The sequence below is a fragment of the Chamaea fasciata genome, unplaced genomic scaffold (assembly GCF_029207755.1).
Source record: "Chamaea fasciata isolate MVZ Bird 193981 ecotype frontalis unplaced genomic scaffold, bChaFas1.0.hap1 SCAF_4, whole genome shotgun sequence".
NCBI lineage: Eukaryota > Metazoa > Chordata > Aves > Passeriformes > Sylviidae > Chamaea > Chamaea fasciata.
Window position 1 is genome coordinate 53,931,046 of NW_027094089.1, and position 23,606 is coordinate 53,954,651.

At 44.6% G+C, this 23,606-nt stretch overlaps 1 protein-coding gene across 4 annotated transcripts in view; it reads right to left on the reverse strand.

The window, feature by feature from the left end:
- PSD3 (pleckstrin and Sec7 domain containing 3) overlaps positions 1-23,606 on the reverse strand; it is a 110,427-nt gene that overhangs the window by 47,910 nt on the left and 38,911 nt on the right. For all 4 annotated transcript variants that reach the window (XM_066181607.1, XM_066181608.1, XM_066181609.1 and 1 more), the window contains 5 exons: positions 21,350-21,556; positions 21,168-21,248; positions 17,471-17,583; positions 14,600-14,658; positions 10,898-10,987 (listed from right to left, as the gene is read on the reverse strand). In XM_066181607.1, coding sequence (XP_066037704.1) covers positions 10,898-10,987; positions 14,600-14,658; positions 17,471-17,583; positions 21,168-21,248; positions 21,350-21,556 — 550 coding nt within the window. The remainder of the gene's footprint in view (positions 1-10,897; positions 10,988-14,599; positions 14,659-17,470; positions 17,584-21,167; positions 21,249-21,349; positions 21,557-23,606) is intronic.

Genomic DNA, 23,606 nt, shown 5'->3' on the forward strand with positions numbered 1-23,606 from the left:
CAGAGTCCTCGGGGTGCCTTCCCAAGATGGAAGAGAGAGCAAGACCACTTTCACCTTCTAAAAGGGGCTTAGGAGAAAAGAGATGACTTTCCCAAAGTGATCAGTGCAAACTAGCAGTTTGTCAGAGTTGCGAACAGGCAGCTAGGGACTCATCTCCCCACTTGGCAGCCAGGACAGCTGTAGCCATATCCCTACACAAGCAAACCACATCTTCCAGTGGCTGACCCCCCACAAGTGATGCAGCTCCCGAGTGACACACTGTTTCTCCCTTGTGGCAAACCCACACGGCCTAGTGATGGGAGGGCCGCTACCACTGCCAGAGGCAGGGCTCCAACCCACAGGAGCCTGGCTCCAGAGGCCAGGCATGCTCTCTGTGCCTGGAGCCATCTGCCTTCATGCAGGGGGCAAGGGGAGACTGATGCTAAAAGGAGCTAGTACTCTTATTGAGGGGTGGATACGCTAAATATGGAAAAAGAGAGATGTTTACCTCAATGTTGCAAAAGCACCATCATTTCTGGCTCCTGGAGACTCAGAGTGCAGCAGACTGTGCATTGCCATGGCAACATGCTCCAATGTGAGAGAGATTGCTGTGCTCTACTCAGCTCAGTACAGGATCATGACAGCTGCCGACACACACTGGACAGGTGGAGCAGCTTGTGTGAGCAGCAAGGCAAAAGTGGACAATGGGGACATTGTCCCAAAACCCAGAAAAGGCCAACAGTTTGTGCAGAGGGTGCATGAGGAGCTGGAAGACCCTGCAGCAAGGCTAACACCAGGTTCAGCAACCTGCCCCATACCACCATATCACCAAGCAGCAGCGGTGCTGGGGTGTGGGAGGATATGAGGGCTATCATCCCACTCACACCGAAACACACACAGGGAGCAAGGCTGTGCAGCAGACAGCAATGAGTGCCAGACACTGCTGCTTGGCATGCTAAGGTGAATGTCCTGTGCTGATATACACCAGGCAGCCAATAGCTGGGTGAAGAGGCTCCAGTCTCCATTCACACCTGAGTCCCGTACCATGTCTGCCAAGCCATGTGAAAGCAAAGTGAGAGCTTGTTTACCCCACGTCATGCACTCAAGGGCACCCAGGGGTAAATAGGCTGCATATGAACTGAGTGGACTTTTCCCCTGGTTACATCTTCCCAGCCTCTTGCAATCAGGAATTTACACCCTTACAGGGCAAATGGCTAGACAGTCACATGATGGTCCTAGGTGCATTTTTGCTCATAAAACATGCTGCTGTCTCCCCAACATGCAGTAGTCTTTCTGACAGCATTAACCCTTTGCTCATGTTGCCCCCAAGGATGCTACAAGGTGCATATCCTTCCAACAGACTGGAATAGGTGTTGACCCTGCTGAAGGACAACCGTCAGTGGAACAGGGAACAGATTACCTAAATACCAACACAAAAACTGTCCCTGGGGTGGGAAACTTCTGATTCCTCACAGACTGTGCCTCCATCCTGCTTGAGGCACAGATATCTTCCCTTCCGGTCAACAAGAAAAACACATTTTCATTTCCACAACAGTCAGATCTAGCAAGCCTATTCCTACACATTAAGATCAAATCCCAAATGTGCACCTTTTATACACAAACCCGTCATTGCTAGAGGATAACCAAAAGGAACCTTTTTCTCTGGCAGTAATCATGCTCTGAGTTACTTCTGCCACTTAGCAAAAAAGGTTTCCCACTGCTTGTGGGAAAGCTTTTCAAAGAAAATCTCTTCTTAGAGGAAATTTGCACTGCAGTCAAACTGCTCCAGATGAGCTAAGCAGCAGGTCCTGACAGGTGCTACGTAAATGGCCACAAATCACTCTCTATCCTAGCAGTCCCCTGCCTAGCAGATTATTCTTGCTCTCAGATTTATAAGGCAAACTCCCCAAGCACCCTCAACACATCTGAAATAATTATACTCCCTAAATATCACACACAGACCTAGGCCAGTGTCAATTACACAGAGCAATTTTATTATTAAACACAAGCTAGAGTGAATCAAAGCAATATTTCTCTTCTGTTGCCCACAGCACCATCACTGTTGCCTAATTGCAGCAGTTCATCTAGCATTCTCTGAGCTGAAGTTAGCAGATCCTCAGGTAAGACAGGAACAAGTCTGTTTCTGCAGCAGTTCAAAACTCCAAGGATGACAGAATGTTCTTTCTTCTTTTTTTTCCTCTATTGAGTATGGAAAACACTTCTCAGCTCACACTCTCCCAAAGATCCTGAGACAATGCATTTGAAGCCTTAAATATCTTCAGATTGGAGATTCAGTTTAGATTTCACCAGTGCCCCTGATTTTCATCTGCAAGTGATAATAAAATCTTGTACTCCTGACTGAACCAGTATTCCGTGTACACACTGACTGTTATTCTGGGGAAAGACCATGCTTCGACATTAGAAAAGACCCACCATTTTAGAAAATCATATGCACACAGGATTGATTTATGTCTGTAACTGAGCAACAGGGATTTCTGAGGCAAAAGTGTTTTGTTAACATAAACAGAGGGACAGAAGAGATACTTTTTAAAAGGGACTGAAATAGCTGCGCAGTATCAGAAAAATCAGAGCTGACCATACCATGGGGACCTTCCCAGTGTGTCAAGCACCCTCTCGTACAGAGGTCAGCAAAGAGGTGGTAGGAAAGAGGCAGAATGTAAATATTCTTTTAGTCAGTGACACCACTGGGGTGGCCAAAAGGACTGTGAGCCTATATAGAGACGGCCCCTATCAGTTCCTCTAAGGAATAAACCATAAACCAGCAGGAAAATTTTAGACTTTGAGTCAAAACAGATACCAGAGCAGAAAACCAGTCTCTATTATTTCTTCTGTCTCATTCTTCTAAATCCATACAAAAGCTTTTCTCTTGTCACAAGGCACTATGTCAGACCCCATAATCCATAAAGAAAATGGGCAGCTGTTCCAATTTACCCTGAAATAAGCTCCTTCCCATCTGTTCCTCCCACCAGTCAAGTTTCCCTGGGAGGCAAAACGTACTCAGTCCTTGCTTGGTCTCCCTAACATTGTTCAGCAAATCAACAACACAAGACGAAAACCAGCACAATTTCAAGTAAAATTCAATACTGGCTTTTGGGGTACAAACCTAAGGACCACATTACTGCACCTAAAGAATTCCAATGTCTTTAAACTAAGACACATAAGTATCACTTAAGCCTGATGTCAATGACAAATACAAACAACACAGGCTGACAAAATACATAAACACATGCATATCGATTACTTAAAATATACCCTCAAAAGCCAGTAACGTACTTGCGTAGCACAGAAAGGCAAAACTATTCAATGCTGCCATTAAATTCTGTTTGTTAAATAAACAACATTAAGTCTTTCTTTCATCCTTCATCTTTCCTTCTTTCATTTTCTTTTCCTTCTCCCCAAAACAGGAAGGAAGAGGAAGGTTAATTCTGACAGATAAGCTACTCTTACACAATGGCTACATAACTAGAGCTTAAAACTGAACAACAGTAAAACTCCTGTAATATTAAGATAACAATTTGAGGTCTGCTGACTAGGGGGAGCTGACAATCCAAATTAAATCTAAGTGTCTCCTGTGAACAGCAGAAATACTAAAGCAGCCACTTCATTTTTTTCTACATGCACATTCAACAGGAATCCTAGCAGGGTAACAGCTGGAATGGTGGGAAAATGATGGATGACTGCATGAGGGCAACTGAACTATCTCTGGTTTAGGTTACATGAGAAAAAGGCTAAAAGAACATCCACAACCAGCAGCTCATGGTCCCAGCACAAGTCTTTACAACTGACTTTTTACATCAATAAGCACCTAGAAGTGAGCAGAATGACAAAACCACAACGACTGGTGGAAGATCAAACAAATCCTGGTATCACTGTACCTCTGGGATCCACACTGCATCTTGTGCCAAAAAAACCCATTCCTAAGGTAGGTGCCCTGCTGAGAATGACAGGAGATCACAGGTTCAATGAAAACAAGCCATTGGATAATAACAGGGATGGAAAGAAATCATGCACCCTGTTATCCTGACCAGCACTGCAAGTGAAGAGATGACTTCAGCCATCTTCATATTCCTTGCAGCAGATCTGAAAACAGCTGTTTGATGGACTAGCTGTTGTACTTCCTAGGAAAGAACTATAGTATCCAAGGGGAAAAGTTCCTCTTCTTGAATTCCTCCTTTTAGGAATTATCATCTATTATCAATAGAGCTCACAGAAACTAAGTGAGCCATGTGGTAGGCAGACTAACACAGACCCCCAAATTCCTTAAGTTAAAGTTCACAAATGTAGCTACAGAAAACAGCAGCACTTCGAACAAATCCATGGAAACATCAAAACCCTAAAATTCTGCATTTGTGTGATAAAAACCCAGAGGAAAGTGATTAAAGAAGTGATATAAAACAATCTCAGATCAGCTGCAAACAATCTCTGCCACTGTCCCTGAAGTGCACGTTTCGAGTCAACACCATTGAAATAAACCCCTCACCCTAAAGATCTGCATTAAAAAAAAAAAAAAAGAAAAAAAAAAACAACCACCCTCCAAAGCTTCTCTCTGACTCAAATAGCAAACACAACAAATCAACAAAAGGAAAAGAGGAAAAGGAAGGGGAGGACAAGGAAGTGGAAGAAGGAAGGAAGAGGGCAAAAGGAAGGGGCACAATAGGGAGAAGTGGGAGAAGAGAGGGGGAGCAAGGAAATTGAGGCCATTCTAAGACCATCACAGGTTTCAAGTGGGTATCACCTGTGGCTGTGGGCATTGCACTATGGAAGGAGAAAAAATAGGCATAGCCCTTCACATCCCTTTCCTCCACAATTCCATCTACCTATGGAGTCATGTCCAGCTGCCTTGCCCAAAAAGCAGGTGAAATCCTTCCTACCTCTTTTGACACCTTCCAGAACCCATCTGTCAAAAGGAAGAAAACTGGTGCTTTGGATTTGTCCCATATTTGCACAAGGATCTTGTGAATACTTAATCATCCAAGAAAGTGTGACCTCAGAAGAAAACTAAATATTTTCTTTAACCTCACAGGAAACAGAAAAAAAAAATCTGAATTTAAGGAGCAGCCTAATACTCTTGTTTGAAAGAAAACAGTGTAACTGGGTCTGAGAGAGAACAGTCCAACGCTATTTGAAGTGTGGCAACAAACAGAAGGAAGAAATATTAACCATTTATACAGCAGCAATCTTAAAGCTGGTGGAGGAATGTTCTTCCTTTTTTTTTTTTTTTTTTTTTTTTTTTTTTTTTTTAATATGGTATAAATTATATTCCTACTCCTCCTTCCCTTGAGATGCAGCACAGAACTTAAATTTCAAGCAAATCAGTGGGTGGAAGATCAAAGAATGTTTTTCAGAATTTGTTTTCTACCTACATGGAGGTGGGAGTAATATGTCATAGGGACCAAAATGTATGTGTGACATTGTATTAGAGAATTCCCAGTCTGCAAAGAGCCCAAAATTCCTCTTTTAAAGTGGCAGAGTGCATCATTCCTGGAGATTACCAGCCTGTATCCTCCACACCTGACAGCTGACATTCATCCTTGAGACCTGCTATGCATTTCAGTTACAGTAGGAGACAAGTGATGACCTTGGCTGACAGGCTGGAGAAGCCAAACATCAAATAATTTCCTTGTCTGATCAACCTGGACAAGACACTACATATAGCTTGCCTCCACAGATGAAAATTAACCCCCCAAATGCTCATTATGAGGCTGGTATTGAGCCATGTAATTGCAGCCAGTAGCAATGGAAATTCTTAGCTGACTCTGCTTGGGTTTCAGTCCTTGCTGACACAAAAGCCTGGTAAGCTAGGTGAGATCTTTTGAATAACAATAGGAAAGTAAAGAGGTGAAAGGTTGAAGGAGCAAAAATAATTCTGAGAAATGCACATTGTCAAAGCAGAACAGGTCCATCCTGAAATCCAGCCTGCTTCCTAGTAAAATTAGCAATCCCTCGTACCACCCCTAGACTATGCAGAGTAATCCTAATCCTTAAATCACCTTCAAAAAATTTTATGTTTTAAGCCTTGTTTGAAGTTCTGCTTCCCCTGCTCAGAGACACAGTTGGTATTAGGCTTTTCCCATTACGAGGCTTCCCTCAACTCAATATCTGGGTTTATTTGACTGGAGAAAAAATACATAGATTACAGATTTTTCTTTTTATATGCACTGAGCTAAGTTCCTGAAATGCAAAAAGAAAGTATATTTGCATTTCAACAGGGCAAGAAGATGTCAGGAATCTCTGTAATTCAAGAGACACAAAGCGATACACACACCATCATAACTTGGTCCAACTCTCAGCTCTGCTAAGGCATGCTTTAAACGGTTATTGCTCTTTAATAGGACAAATGACAACACCCAAAAAACTCCAAGTTGAAGGAAACAAAGGTTATCGTGGTAGGAAGGTTCTCAGCAAGGACGGAGAATAGTGAAGACAAGCCAGGCGTTCCCAAGAGTCACTATGGATCTGTGGCTCCTCTGAGAGTGAAAGTATGCTTTCACAAACAACTGTTTAAGACAAGGTTTAATGATTTCATCCTGCATTCCCTGACTTTTATGCTGCCAGATTAGACTCTGTTGTTTCCTAGCAGGTGAAAGGGGCCTTCCGTAACAGATCTTCTACTTCATACAGATGAGAAATGGCCCAAAACCACTATTTCCAACAGAAACATTTTGGGAAAGAAACAAGGAGGCAGAGTTCTGTCTTATTCAGTGGAGCCAAGACACTCGGCCCTCTGCCTCCTCTGCCCACTACTGCAGGGTGTTACAGCAGTCAGTGGGGTCCTCTCGGGCCATCCTGGCATGCTGTCACATGCTTTCATCTCATCGCCTTCATCAGGTTTCCCTCGAAGGTGGAAATTTCTTGCCAAAAAGCCATGAAAAGGATGAAGAGAGAGACTGATGAGAGCACTTAGGGGGCACACAGCAGTCCAATTAGTGTGAGTTCCTCTCCACAAAGGGGGGCTGAGGCTGTGCAGGGAGACGTTAGCCACCTGATGCTCATTCTCTCCGCTAAATACCTGAAATGATTGGAATGGATGAAGTAAGATGCCAGTAATTCTCTTCATATTGAGTGTTTGCTTTGGAGGGCTTTAAAAGGGAATTAAAAAAAGAGGGAGAGAGAGAGGAGGCAGAAAGAAAGACAGTGGCAAAAAAACCCCTTAATTAAAGTGCATGGAACTGACAGCAATGTGAGATAAACCCTACTTTGCAGCATCTACAGGAAATTGCACATCCCAGGAATTGTAATCAAGAATTCGGATCATTTAGGAAATTAAGGGGGACTGGTTCTTCAGTAGAGTTCAGCACGAGCAACTCCAAGTTAATTTGGTCACTTCAGTACAGTGCTTCTGCAGGAGACAAGGCCCCCCAAAAAAACTGCCTTTGAGAAAAAGCAGATCTTTTATGCAGGATTGGCATCTTATCTTCATCAGCAGCCCCTGACAGGATGAGTCTAGCCAAGTCCCTGTAGAGCATCCCAGGTACCTCAGCATGATGGAGGTTCCCAGATGATATAACAGGTCAGTGAAGAGCTACCTCCTGCCAAAAGACACACAGCCAGGTATGACTTCCCCACATCCAGTGTTCGTGTCATGGGGCAGCACCACTACCAGTCAGCCCATGTCACAGGTTGGCTGATGCCCCTGATTCCATGAATGAGGTGTCCCAGACACAGTAAATGCAGAGGACATTTACTTATGCAGGACAGGTGGTACTTTGCACACAGCCTAACAACAGAGTACCCCTCCCAGAACACTGCCTAACAAAAGCAGGGAGGGATCCATTTCCTCAGTGATGCCTTCTTGCAGGCTCTCTGTGGACCACAGAAGACATTTTCTCTCCTTACATAGGAAAGGACCTGTTTCTGCCACCTTCCTGGAGTGGAATCCCACATACCTTGTCTCAAACTGACAAGAGGAAAATGTGGCCAGCACCATACCAGCACTTTATTTATGGGGACTACAATGCCCTTAGGAATTGAAGTGAGAACGTATGGCCAAAATTAGGCTCTTTCCAAGCCAATCTCCTCCTCATTCCAGAAAATCTTGTGAAGCCCAGCTTTGAAGAAGGCTACAGTCACACAGTACAATTTCCTAGCACATCACTGTGAAGATGGTATCGCTACAGCAAATTAAAGCTGGTCTGAGCATGTGAGAAAGAAGCCACTCCTACACTGTAATCATGAGGGTCTTGACACTGCAAAAATGTCAGACTGATTTTTATTTCTTTCCAAGGAGGGAGATCCTAGCCATGACTTCCCCTTCTACGTATATATATGTGGTGAGTACATGAATACTACAAGCAGACCCCATAGGGAGAAACACACTTTAAATCACAGTTTGGTGCATTTGTCTTTATGGGTCCTAACTTTAAAAGCAACCTCAGATCCAACTAAAGAAGTGAGGAAAAAGGAAAGGCAATGAATCTTTGTGCAGATGGGTGGACAAAAGCAAAACCTTTTGCAATGTTAAATGAACAGATAGCAAGACACAAAGTGAGCAAGATCACATTAGCATTTCCCACCTCTACTTTCAAACCAGAGTGAAACCAAAGCACAACTAGTGACACACAGAGAATCAGACCATGAAGGCCTTATGGTTTGTAGCAAAAGTGTTCTCATTGTCAGAAAAAAACTTAATAAAACATAGAGACAGCTCCCCCACAGAGGTGGAAAAAAGGAGTAACTTGATCGAATGCCCCAAGTTTTCTGAGGCTGATCACACAAAAGTGTGTACCTCCTCAGGTGTTTATGTCTGGCCCTTGATGAGCTATTTTCCTATCCAGACAAAACACTCAAGGCCATACTCTACACTCGGGGTGAACGGATTGACTGAAGGCAATGTTTGACTGATGCCTGTCAGCCAGCTGTCCTGGATAGCCCAAGCATTCATATTTGCAACCCCGACTCTGGGAACCGGACCCACAATAAATGCTGCATAGAGCTTCACAAGTCCTGGATAAACACTCAGCTCTCCCTGGCCTTCCTTCGCTCCAGCACGGCTCAGCTTTGCTCTGGGGCTCAGCAGAGTTGCAGAGCTTCATACAAGGGTGCAGCAGGGCCACGAGGATAACACAGGGAGGCTGCAGAGGCAGAAAAGCCCACTCGCTTTGCCACAGGTCTGCATTAGTCACCAGCGTGTGCTCAGGACCTCGCTCCCACAGGGACACACTGCCACCCTGTGGAAACTGCTCTTCCTCGCCCAGGGCAAGGATGCAGGGAGAAGGCTCACCACATCACCCATGCTTAGTGGCTACACAGCTAATGCAGCAGCAAGCCACGTGCACTTTGGTGCTGTGCTGAAGCAGGGTGCTGTGAATGTAATTCATTGAGACTAACGCAAAAATTAATTTCCGCTAAGTCTTTGCAATTGCACATTTAGTGGCAGCATGGCTGCTGTGAACACAGTAGCACAATCACTCATACTCACTTCCCTCCACTGACGAAGTAAAGAACAAAGGTCAGTTCATCAAATCGTCAGACAAGTCAGATGAGAAACCAAAGGTGGGCACCACCTCTGTCCCCAAGACATCAAGGCAGCACACAGAAAAGGGCAGAAAGCCTTAAGCAAAGTGGGACACCAACACCAAACTTCTTCCATCTGTCAACGTCCAAAAACTCCTGAGCCCTGGTATTTCCTTTGGGTGAAGAATGAAGACATCCCTAGCATTAGCAGGTGAGCACTAAACACCAAGGTACAGCTCTAGCTGCATAATTCTGTCAGCAGGAAAACAAACAGCAGGTGAACACCAGTGGAAGTCTCTTGTCAGTACACTCAGGTTATTTAAACACAATCTGGAGATGTATTTATTCGGTAAGGGCTGTAATTAGTCTGCAAATTAATCTCAATACATCCCTTTATGGAAAACTGAGAAATGAGATTCCTTACGGGAAAAAATAATTTAAGTGTGGCTGCTGACAGATACACAGACTCAAAAATTAAAGACATTAAATCTAAAATAAAGGGGGGCTGCATTTATATTCCCAATTGCTTAGTAAGAACTGACGCAGGAGGGCCCAACAAAAAGCTCCCTGAAGAAAATTAAGAAATTACCAGCACTAGAAGACAAACTCTGCTGCATTCAACTATGCAGGTACATCTATATTTCACAATGGTCCTAAAAACAAAACTCTCAGAAGAGATGGCAACTCATTTGGTTTGCCTCTGTAGGCATTGGGTCACCTCTCAGATGCGGCAGTCTCTTATTTTTATTTCCAATACAAAAAAATAAATAAATTATCAACTCCAGTGTATGCGTACCTGTCTTCATTTAAACAAAGTGCTGTTTCATGCTAGCAATCAGACAAAAAAGAAGTGAAACATTTTCATTATTACTGACAATAAAACAAGGTTTGTCCTGCTCAGCCTCTTCCCCCATTCTTCGGATTTAACTCCTGGCACAAAGTTAATGAACAAAAGCTGAAGCAATGCAGTCTTTGCCAGACAGCACATTATAATCTGAAATTGCATCTCCAGCTCTAATGTGAATACCCCAAAGCACCTTTGATGAAAAAACACACACGCCTTTCAGATTGTACAGAGAGATCAGCCTTAGCCTTTATGTATTTGCATTCAGAGCCAACTGGCTGCTTCTGTCTACTGTAATCAGGAGACAGCACTTAGGGATGGCATGACCACGTGAGTTTATAAGGCACACAGCTCTGGGGCAAGACCTGCTGCAGCTCAGTTTCGCCCCTCTGTGCTGCAGAGTCTCCTTCACTATGAAGTGAAGGCAAGCGGGAAAACAAGAGAATAAACACTATATATATTATGTATGTTCAGGGCAGAGAAACGTGCCCATCACTTGCCATGTTTGACAATTAAGATTCAGAAAATGCAAGACAGGTGTTTTGTTTTGAACCATCTTTCAGTAAAAACGAAACCCATGTTCTGCAGTTAATTCCTTACCTTCAAGAGCCCTCTCGGGAAGTCTTTGCCACTGTTCATCCCCTGGAGGTTAGCAACAAACTCTTGGCAGGTCATCTTTTTCCCAATGTTCTGAAGAGTGTCAGAGAAACACAACATCATATTCTTGCTGCTTTCCAAAACGACAGGAATGAGCAATATCAGATTAAATGCATTTTCCTGGTCTCCTTTAAGCCCAAGGCAGGCAGCACTAAGAAAGCATTCATGAGATTACTCATAGATGAGCATCCTTGTATGCATATAACTAGCAAAGGGAAAGTACTTTTGCACCCAAAGGCCCACAAATACCCCCCCAAAAAAACCCCAGCTTAACACTGAGGGTTATGAAGAGGACAATGGTGAAGATCTCTGGTATTTGCAAAGTGCCTTATATCCCCATGTCTCCAGAAGCTCTACCATTCTCTGACGGAAAACCTCTACTTAAATCTGCTGTGAGGCACAAGGAAACACATGACTGAGGCCCTTTCCAGACCCTTCTCTTACAATTTCCAATGCTCCCTTTCACTGGCAACTGGCCTGAGTTGGAGTGTGATGCCCAGGTGTGGCCATTACCTTTTCTGACCCACAGGCTGAGGCTGCTCTGACATTTCTATAGGCTCGCTCTCTTTTCTCTCTTCCTGTTTAAGCCTCAGATTGAAAGTTGCCCAAATAAGACACAAATGCAAAGAAACAGTTTGGCTGTGTAGGAGCCAAACTATAGCCAGAGTTTTGAGGCTGCCCTAAACTACTCTTGAATTCCCGCCTCCATCACCCCCAGAGGAGGTGTCCACACTTGGTGAGAAGTCTGTAGCAGGTGCGAGAAGGCTCCTGCTTAGCATATGGAGAACCTTGTGAGTGGGCAATGATTACAACACTGTATTGATGAGAAAGGACACCAAAGACATCTGAGGAAAGTAAAGCAGCCTGAGATGAGCTGTGAAACGTGGTATAGACAGAGGGAAAAATAGGGCTCTGTCATGGTCATGGTATCTTTGAGGATAGCACCACCGTCAGCAGGAAGAGGGAAGTGAAGACTTTTCCACTGTCAGGCACGCTTTGTCTGTAGAAATACAGCAAAAGAACTCTGTGTGAGCTTTGTCTTTGGCTAGGAGCAGGACCCCAAATTAACACAGGACTGGAGCCCAAGGAAGGGCACCAGTTGGTAATACAGGTCATTCAATGTTAAAGTGCATATCCTCTATTTACCTTCCATAATGTGTGATCAGGAAAACCACTGAATCTTGGCCATCAGCCTCACCTAGCCAATAAGGAAGATCCCATAGCCTGCAGCCAGCACAAACCCACAGAGAAAGTAAGCAGTAACTCTGGAACAATACATGGCTTCCCACAACAGGACAGCTCCTGACAACACACACAGGCTGTCACCGTGGCTCTGTGGTTGCAAAGCTTATAGAACACAGCTCATAACTTCAGTCTTCAGGTGCAGGCTGGAGCTGGTCTAGCAGACTTACAAGTACTTTCCTTTTTTCCTGCAATTTCAGCCTACTTTTATTTCCTCCACGCAGCAGTTTGCAGCTTCCCCATGCTGACCAAAGCCAATAGCAATGTGGCATTGCAGACAAACGGTTGTTTTGCTGCAGGACCAAAGCTAACATCTCCATCCAGTGCCACAGAGGTTCCAGAAGATATGCCTGGTGGTCTAGAGATACCTCAAAACTTTCTAGCACCACTGTGGGCCATGACCTCTGTGCAGAGAAGCAAGCATGCATTTCCAAGACACACCTAGCAAAAACTGTTTAGTTACAAATATAAGTGCGGCAAGACAGGGAAAATAAAGGGGATAAGTAAGAGTTTGTCTACAGGAGTTAAAGGTAAGTGTGAGCTGGAGGCAGAGCAGCTGCATTACAGCCCTACAAGCAGTTGAGCTGATTGTGAAATAGAAGTGTCTGTGCTCATAATCAGTATGTCAGTAACAAATAGAGCTTAGTGTATAGACAAGCCCAGTGACTCATTTGCTTCCTGCTCTAGCAGAATCCTGGTAAGGATGGGGCAAAGCGTTATCTTTGTTAGGAAACAGGCAATTAGGCGTATCTCCAAGGGCTGCATTCCAAGTCAAAAACACCAAACTTACCACCTATGTGGAAAAATGCAAAGCAGTAAGAGGAAGACCAAAATTAGAGGAAATCAGAGGGGTTGGAGGGAACACAACGACCACACATGGACATAATACAAGCAGGAGTCTGGCAAATACTACAGATGTGTATACATAACAAAACACTTCTAACTGCTAGTGGGATAAGCCTCCAAAGTTATACACTGCAACAACCAGTCAGCAGCAATGATGGGTCAGAGCCAGATTGTTTATTCCAGTACCTACTGAAGACAGTAGGGCCCACTAAAGCATCACAGGGAGCAGTGGGAATGGCTGTCAGGCTGATGTGCAGCCACTATTTGGTCTTCCTCCCCAGACTGTGAAGCCAGGCAGGCTGTAAAGCAGGAGCCCCAGGCTGCTCACCACTCCAGGGAGTGGGATGCCTGTGCAGAAAGACTCAGGCGTGCTCAAGAGAAGCCATGTGTGCTTAAGAGACAAACGGGGTCACATTCCGGTACCCCTCACTCACACTCGACTGACACACCCTTCAGTAGGGAAGAGTGAGAGAAAAAAGTTCCTCACAACTCCCTACCGCTCCTGCCTCCACAATCTTCAGAAAAAGGCATTCAGTTAAATGGGAGGTGGGTCTCAGAACTCCTTGTGAACACTCAAGTCTTGGTTTTATCACCAGCAACCCCAGAGGGGCTAAGCAGCCTGTTAAGACAGAGCTAGGGTGCCTCCATGTCCTGCTGCCCAATACAACACCATTAATGTGCGAGAGCTCCCCGGGGACACCCTTCTGGAAGAGCCCTTGCAAGCGCAGTGGAGGGCCAGAGAAAAGCCCCTGAGCCACTCAGCTGAAGCCACTGCTTTTGCACACTATCATGCCATGCTCCCTGTGTTTTTAAACACACCACCCTAACTCCAGGGAAGAAGAAGACTCTCATCAGCATGGGAATACCTTGCATACCAGATGTATTGCACCATGGGTGCAGAAATACCCATCCTAAGGCTGATGACACCTTGCAGCAGTGTGACTAAGAGGACTCCAACTAGAATACTATGTCACCCAGGCAAGCAGTGGGGAGAGGTGTTCAGGGAAGGAACATGGGGAAGGAAGATAGGGCTCCCACTCAGCATGCCCATATCCCCCCTCCGTTCTCTTGGCTCTAAGTACACCCCTCATTTGTCTGTGCAAAACTCTGCTTCCACCTGAACTGCCCCCTGCAACTGAATGCCTGCAAACATCACCTTCCTTTTGTGACCTTCCCAAAACTTCTTCACGTCCGTCCCTCTTTATTCTGTCTTCCCACATGTTTGTACATACTGTAAAGGGGAAGCCAATCCCACACACGGCTTCCTGGTCAGGGTCTGCTGCAGGAAGGATGGTAAGCACACCAGAAAGACAGGCCTGAGGACAGGGAGTATGCTCAGATATTATGGCAACACCTGGCACAATGCCAGCTTACACATGACTGATCAAGACATGCTGGAAAGGGCTGCCCAGGACAACGGCCTGGGAGTGCAGCCTTCTCACTGTTTGCTGTCTGCAGGGCTTTAGAAGGCGGCCACCAGCACGGGGACTGCCACAAACCACCCCATCTCAGCATGGTGTGAATAGGAGTACTCTACAGAAATCTGTGCAGACTCACATGGCCATGCAGGTCTGTGTTCAGCAGCATCATGGCACACGTGAGACAGTGAACTCCATCTGCAGAAAGAGAAATAACCAGAGTCACATGCAAAACCACATCTGGACCTTTAAGAAGCTGAAACTGGGACTTGTACACTAATTGAGTCTGTTCCCTTTAAAAGAATCTGTTTTATCAAGAAATACACATAATTAAACAAATGAACAATGAGGTCACCACATAGCTGCCAAACCACAACAGTCTTTCTTTCATCTCTTAGCAATTGTCAAAACTGTCCTGCAGCACCCATGGATGAGGCAAGCAAGACAGGAAATCATGCTATCACTCTCAGCTTGCTAATACCAATATTACAGTCTGAATCAAGACCTTCTTCTTCATTTACTTCAGTGCAGAAAGGGAAAAGTAAAATACATTTCTTCTTGTGTAAAGAGTGGGTGCAGCAGGGTACCCTGTTTTTCTGTCCCTCTGGCTCAGCCCTCATTCAGAACTCAATTAGACCTAGTTTTGGAGAAGCACAGTCAGTTATTTATGCTGCTTAGCTCCATGTTGAGTAGAGAGTACTCCAGGGGTTTTTAAGCTGGTCCTGCGGCCAAGGCCCTGAGCAATAAGCCAGATTCACAGAACCACAGAATAGAGTTGGAGGACTGAGAGACTGAAGAAAATGATTACTGGCTCAAAACAACTGAAATGTGTGTATAGGGGGAGCAGCTCTGCAGAAAATGGGATAGTGTACTGCTCCACACTGCAGTCTCTGGAGCCCCTAGTCCAGAACTGCCACCAATCACGGGCACACTGAAAGCAATGGCCCACACCCTGCCCTGGAGCCCCAGTCACACCCTGGGGTGGCCAGATTACTGAAAAACGCTCCCTGTGGTTGCTTGCCACAGGAAGCCAGACCAGACCCCAGGATATGTGATTGTGTCCCTATTGTCTTTGGATTTTATGGAAGCTGAAACCACACTAGGATACAGGCCAGTAGCTAAATCTTGGTTTTCACGCTTTCTTTTTGTCTCTTTTTCTTCTTTTCTACTCTTAATTTCCATTTGCTGAAATATGGGTAATTGAGGTTGGATGAGTAAAGTTCGCTAAGTCAATGCTTTGTGAAATGCTTTATTCTGATTGAATGTTTGTTTAAAATTCTGCCAAATTCCTGAACTTCTAAGGTTTGCTAGGAAAGTCTGGTTGTGAACTTTTGGGGAACTTTTGTGAAGTTCTTCTTTGTGTCCACCTCAGGAAAAAGTAGTAGTCCTTTAAGCCCTTTTGAATAAACTTTCCAAGCAAGTTTAGAAGGCACCCTACAAGGATCATGGAGTTCAACTCCAGTCTCTGCACAGGATATCCCTAAGAGTCATACCATGTGCTTGAGAGCATAGTCCAAACACTTCTTGAGCTCTGTCAGGCTGGTGCCGTGATCACTTCCCTGGGGTACCTGTTCCAGTGCCCAACCACCCTCTAGGAGAAGAACCTCTCTCTAATGTCCCACATAAACCTCCGATGACACAACTTTAAGTCATTCCCTCAGCTCCTGTCACTGGTCACAATAGAGAAGAGTGCCTGCCCCTCCTCCACCCCTCCTGAGGAAGCTGTAGACTGCAATGAGGTCTCCCCTCAGTCTCCTCCAGGCTCTGCAAACTATGTGATCTCAAGGCTCCTCATCTGGCTTCCCCTCTAGACCCTTCCCCATCTTCAAATCCGTTTTCAGGACACTTTCTGATAGCTTTGTATCTTTGTATCTTTATCTTTGTATATAATGGTGGTGCCCAAAGTACACATAGTACTGAGATCCTGGGTTAAGTGTGCAATATTTAAATGCTTACCCCGGGTGTGAAGTTGCAATTTCCCTCTTGCACCCTGGACTAGAGTAAGGCACCCACATCATCAGTCAAGTCATCATTTCTCTCTGGACATGATGCACTGGTTCTACCTGACTGCCTACAGTGTCTTGAAATAAGAAAGGCAATAGGCAGAGGACAGAGAGAGCAAAGAAGCAGATCCTGTTCTTACTACCAACTCTTTCCCTCCCCTGTATGACAGCCAGTAAAGCTGAAGAGCTACGAAGTGCCCAAACATCATCTCACTGCAACAGGGGTAGGTCACAAAGCAAGGGGTAAGGAGGCACAGCGGTACCTCCAAGTGTAGCAGATCTTTATCACTTACACTTGAAACTAAAGGTACAGCTAAACGCATGACTGCCTTCTTTTTCAACCTCCTCCTTCAGTGTATGATCACCGTGTGCTGCAATGACAGGGCCACAAGGCTCTGCCAACACGTCTGGCTGAACACAGCAATTACACCAACAGATAGTTTGTCCTCTTCTGCAGTCCCAGTTTTCTCAGGTTTGATCTATGTTCTTGTTTGTTTCCATCACTTATTTCCAAACTGACTGAAAATACTGGCAAGGAGGAGCACTCTGATGTTAGCTAGTCGAGATGAAACCATGCCAGGATCTGGATACAGTACCCAAAATTCACCCCCACAACTGGCAAGAACTGGCATGCCTGATGCCAGTAGATGCAGACACAAGCGCTGAATGGAGCATGAAAAGTGAACATCCTCTCCTCCTGCTGACACGGGACCTATTCTTGTCCACATGAGTGCAGCTGGAGCACAAGTACCCACACACCAAGGCCAGCGAGACCAGAAACTACAACCGAGGACAAATCTGGAGGTGCCACAACTGAAGATTTATATTGAGGAGGCCTAAACACCTTCCCTGCTGAGGGTTTTGATGCTTGCCAGAGACAGTCTCTCAAGTGTGGTACAGTGACTACATAACTTCATTTTACAGGCATACACTGTATGCGCTGCTAAAGGTGAGAAAGAAAGGAAGACAGCAGCAAGCAAAGACTTCAGTATCAGAAACAAAGTTACCTTGAGAAGAAATGGCATTTGGGTTGCACTGGTAGTATCTGCTGGAGAAGTGGATTAAAACTCTCTCTCGTTCCTGAGTTTCTCCAATAAGTGAAAAGGCTTTAAAGAAACTCCTAAATGAGGAGTGGGGAAAAAAAGTGAAATTAAGGTAATAAATCTTTTTTTGCTTCACATAGTGCACAGAGCAAAGCATACATCACAGTAAGAAGTACGTAAGCACATATTCAGTTCCAAGGAGCCTTTCTAGGAAATTGGACTATCATTCTGTGTGCAGTTAACTCCAACATTATAGTAAATGAAGGAAGGTTTAAATTACTACCAGCCTCAGCCACAGAATATACAAAATAATAAGTAATCCCACCATTTGAAAAAGCTGTTCTTACTTTTAATTTTTTTTGGGCAAGGAATTGGAACATGTGTTTTTTATGCATGGTAAGACATCCAGGATGTTCCCTATTCTATTCTAATTGTCCACCACCCCTGCACCTTTTAACTTCACTAGTACTGCTCCCCAAGTCAGAGAAGGTCTTTTAGGTGGTGAAGTCAAGCAAGTGCACAGCACTCACAGCTAACACAAAATGTGTTGTCACTTATCAGAGTGGCCAGGATCACAGCAGTCAGGGAGCAGTGTGAACTGCCGACCTGCGGAGAACACCCGAGCAAAAGGGCAGAAGAGTAGCAACAGCTCTCACTGAGCTTCAATGGCAGGAGGAGTAACTTAGCCCTCCTGAGGTTCTAACTCATGAGAGCCCAAGGTGCAGGGCTGGTGCACATTTGGGCACACTCACTGGATATAGCTAGCAAGCCTGTGAAGAGAGGTAGGGAGAACACATCTTTCACTTCTATTGTCTTACTTGACCACCCCTCCTCTTAACCCCACTGCTATTCTTCCCACTAGAAAAATGCATCTCACAGCCAAAGATGACCTCCATTCATTTATCAAGATGCTTCTAAGAAAATACTACACAAAACTTCTGGATCTAAAGTAAGACAACATACAGAATGACGGTCTAATAGACAATTTTTAAACATCCCATGAGATTGAAACTAACACCAGATCTGAGAGGAACAGGATATATTGCTGGAACATTCACATCTATCTAGTCTCAAAGCACAAACTTTAATTTTTTTTCTCTCTGATGTAAGGTCAGAGACAGGTTGTACTTGCAACAATCTCACACCCACACAGAGTGTGATCTGCCTGGCAATAACTTAATTTCACACGTAATGTATTGCAAATAATTCAATTCACAAGTAGATACAAGTGAATCTTCACAGGGTTTCTCTGTCCTGCCTACTTTGTGCTCCTGTCCTGGTTCTGGTCAAGACAGAGTTCATTTTTAATATAAGGGCTGATGTTACTTCTGATTCTCTTGAAGGTACCTCCAGTTCACATTTACAAGTGAGCAACATGTACTATTACTAGAACTACAGAGGCCCCAGCCAGATTTCAGAAGAAAGGGACAATCAGACCTACTGGACTGTGCAGATCCAGAGCCCTGGCACATCTGACACACAGGAGTGTAAGGCTTTAGTTCACAATACCTCATGATATACCCCAATGCCATCAGGATAGATGACATCTGGGGACAGAATCCATCTCTTTCTGGGGTGCCAAGGGGATCTCAACAGCTGACTGCACTGGAAGGTGGAGAGAGCATGACTGGAAATGAAAAACACCCCACTGTGACTGGCCCAGAGGCCCTGTGCATCCTTAACTTAGATTGCCTCGAAAGAGGTCCCAAGGACCCAAAAAGGTGTTGTTAGGATTTTTGGGATAGTTGCTGTGGAGACAGAGGAAATAAGACATCTGAATAGCTTGCCTGGTCTCTCAGAGGACCCCTCTGTTTTGGGACTGCTGAGGGTTGAAGAACAACAGGTACCAATCACTACCACATCACTGCACCATTGACAATACTGCACCACCTGGGACTCTGTGACCCCCATCCATGAGATGACCCATGAACTGGAGAGCCAGGGAGTGGTCAGCAAGACTCTTTCACCCTTTAACAGTCCTATATGGTCAGTGTGTAAGCCCAAAGACCAACAGATTATCACAGCCTGAATGAAGTCACACCACCAAGTGACACTGTGCCCAGCATGCTGTGACTTCAGTACGAGCTGGAGTCCAAAGCAGCAAAGTGGTGCCACCATCAACATTGCTAACATGTTTTTCTCCTTCCTCCAGCAGCAGGATGCAGGCCTCAGTTTTTTACCTGGTGGGGTGTGACATACACTGGAACCTACTCCCCCAGGGTGAAAACAGAACCTCACTATTTATCCTGGACTAATCCAGACTGAACTGGAAAAGAAATGGGTAAAAGGGTGGGGTCCAAGAATACTTGCAATATATTGATAACATGATCATGCAGGGCAACACAGCAGGAGTTTTTGAAAAAGGGGAGAAAACAATACAAATCCTCCTCAAGGCTGTTTTTGCCACCCAGCAAAGTAAGGTCAAGGGACCTGCCCAGAAATCTCAGTTTTCAGGAGTAAATGGCAAGATAGATGTCATCAGTCCCACAAGAGCCTGGGCACATTTTAGAGAAGCTCGTAACTATTACTATTAACAGGGTATCTACAAGGAGCAGAGACCTCCTAAATATGTGGCACAATGCAATTATGTGTTGGATTTCACAATTTGAAAGAAGGGTGTATTTAGCATCACACTTCGCGGTACTAAAACCTGGAACAAGCGGCAGACCTCCCACTGCCCAGCAGCTCCCACCCCATGCTGAGCAGGTACTCCAGCTTGGCTCCACTCCACCTGCCTCAGGACCAGGCAATTCATGCCTGTGCAGGCATGTTCCATCTCCACCGCCTTCAGCAGGCAGGACTTTGTGGGTGCCTTGGATCTGCAATGGTCTCATGGCACCACATCCCCAGAAACGCATTTGCAAAGGGCCTAAGAAGGGCACGCACACCTCCGCCTAGATTTCCATTAGAAAAAAAAAATTCCCACTTAAGGAACCTCAGTCAAATGAGTTAAACTCAATTAAATCCCCTTAAACACCAGAACACCAGCAACTGTGCTAACAGGCCACTGCTACACAAACTCAGTGTTTTCACTTCTGAGAAAAAAAGCACTGAAAACAATCATTGTTGAGGTCTGATTCCAGTGTAAAAAGGAAAGAAAATGGAAGGGCTGAGTTTTCAAACACCCACGCCGACAGTTACCAAACTCACTACAGCTTTTTCCACGTAGAAGTTTTTGCTGTTTTGCACATTTCTGGATTCCTCAGGGAGACACAGACGGGAGCTGCTGAGCCACACCAAACCCTGGTCTTAGTACACTGCAGCAAAGCAGGGTAAGCTCCAAAAGGCATCAGTCAGGAAGTCAGTGCAGATCAGCTGTGAACAACACTGTAATTCCTCACTGGCACCTGGCAGACTACAAGTTCCCTGTTTCGAGAGTAACTGGACACTTTTCTTCTCTCACTTTTTTACGGCTTGTCTGTATCAAGGACTATTCCTAAGCAGGTCCACCTAAATATTTCCTTCTCCACATGGCTACCACTTCAGTAGCACTAGAGTATGGCAGCACACCAAGCCAAACAGAAGAGGAAAGCTCTGTCCTCAAAATACATCACAGTTCTCCATCTTCTTACATCCAAAAAGCACAACATGTAAATGAGGACAACATGCAAACATAACTGTTATGATAATCCCAATGTAAAGTCCACTAATGGAACTGTACCTGAGCGAACAGTCCAGTGTCATGCCTGTGAAGTCGAAAAATTTAAGATATTCTTCAGCCACAAGCTTGCTGAATTCATTGCTAAATAAAAGCGAAGAAATAAGTAAAGGTTATCATTCAAAAGTGAACCCCTTCAGAAGTACCAATCAGAATGTGGCCAAAGGCCTCATAACAGCACATACTTTTTACCCAAATGTTTTGCCACATCAGAGCGTTTGAATCTGTCCAGATGGTAGAGGCGCTTAGCCAGCCGCCTGGCTGCTTCCAAATTGCTGCTGCTTCCATTGCTGAGATCATGGCCAGGGGCTCCAGTGGCATCTTTCTCCTGAAGTTCATTGCTCCCCATGGCTGCACTGGAGTCTAACACCACATTCTGTAGTTCAACATTGCTGTGAGATGAAAAGAATAAGGAAGGAAGAAAAATAATGTAACATTAGTTTCCTCTTAGAAGAGAAGGCAATTAACTGCAAGGAGGCAAGATGACGCCAAGTAACAAAATCCATTTAATTGAAGGAGGAGTGTAGAACAGGGACATTCACTTAGCTGTCAGCAGAATTTAAGGGTGTTTAACAGACAGCCAAATATGGACCTTACTTCTGACTGTGCTAAGTATCCTCAACTTGGGCTCACTTTAGAGAGCTCTTTGCTATTATCAGTCTACTACTGCACCTGAATGATTTTTGCATTAGTATTTTTTAACCCAATTGCTTGCTTGGCTTGAAGAGGCCTCTTTAAAAGGAGGAAATTAACCATTTTTCAGGGGAAATGAAGTGATTAAGCTAGCATGATCAGTTACTCCAAGCTGAGTCAGAACTCATTCTCCCCCAGTTGTCCTGGAAACAACACAATTCCTTAAATCTAAAATAATATCACCAGAACTCTCAGCGGCTTCTGTGTTGCCCATGAGCAGTGGACATCCCATGGGAAGGCACTGCCAGAAAAAGCAAGACTCAGAGCAAGGAACCCAGTTCAGATTATGAGAGACACAAACCACCCATGTCAGCCTGGAGAACTCCTTGCTTCCCTCCTGCTCCCTCATGGTGGCAATTATTTCCCTCACCAGCTGCTCAAAGTCAAGATGTTCAGCATGGCACTCCCAGGCCACTTCAAATAAATCATGCACTTACAGATTCCTCCCACTTCTAGTACAATAGGGAAGCTCTGGCTGAGCTGTGTGACTGCTTTGCTTCTCCCACCAAGGGAGGCAAGAGCCCACCACACCAAAAAGTGCATCCCCCCCCCCACACCCCTGCACAAAGGAAGGCTTTCAAATTTAGAAGAGCTTTTCTCTGACACTGGCATGAAAATTTTTGCAAAATCTCAGCTCTGCATATGTGTGTGTATGTGCACTTGACAGCATTTCTATTTTTATTTTTATACTACATAGGAATTCTTTCTACTAAAACCCCATTTATGCAGGGCTAATGAATGATCAGCAAAGGTCATGCACAAGGCAGATATGAGTGGAATGAGTTAAAACGACTTTGAACACACAGCACTTTAAACAACATACCACAGCTTCACACAACACTGTAATTTTCAAACTTGACAAGCCATGGTTAAAACAACTGATTGCTGTGCTCCAGTAACAATTGTCTAGCCATTCACTCAAATGTCTGCCAGCCACTTACTGACTTCTCAAAGGTGAGATTTTCATGTAAGGTGAGCTTAAAATAAAAATATTTGGTATTCTGCGTGCCACAAATCATCACCTGTTTCCTACTTCTCTTCTCATCCATGGTTTAACAGGACATGTACGAAATGGAGATTTGCCCATTCTACCTCTGTTTCCAACCTTTCAGTGCTGCTACAGCATCAGAAATATCCCACATCTACTCTGTAGGTGCAACTTCTTTATCAAGTATTTGGGGAAAACAGAAATCTAACCTGTTCCTGCAGGAACTAGGGATTTGCATTGGTTTGCATTTATTTCAGTATAAATAAAATGGTACTATAACAAAAGGCAGTCAGTCTCAATGCTTAGTAGGAAATTAATACCGTAAATACAATTTCAACAACACTAATATTACTAGCCATCAGTTACCCTAGAAAAGAAAAAAAGCCCATCCTGACACCACCGTTGTGGAAAATACCGCCTCACCCCTATCCAAAACCACTAGCCCATGTCTGAAATTCTCTAAATTTGGCCTATATCAAACTTGTGAAGAAACCAAATGACAGATCACCCTGACACAAGCCCTGAGCAACACCTTGTCCATTCAAATCTGGCACGACTCGTTCCAAATTCCCATCTCTAACAATTGACAAGAACAAGGCATACCCCGGTGAAATAACACGATCTGTGGAGTCTTTCATGTACAAATGCTGCTTCAAAAGCCATGCCAACTCACAGAGCCTCACCTCACTATAAATCACAATCCTCTTTCACCACTGCTCTTTATTAAAAGTAGTATTTATAGCCCTGAAAGATGGCCAAAG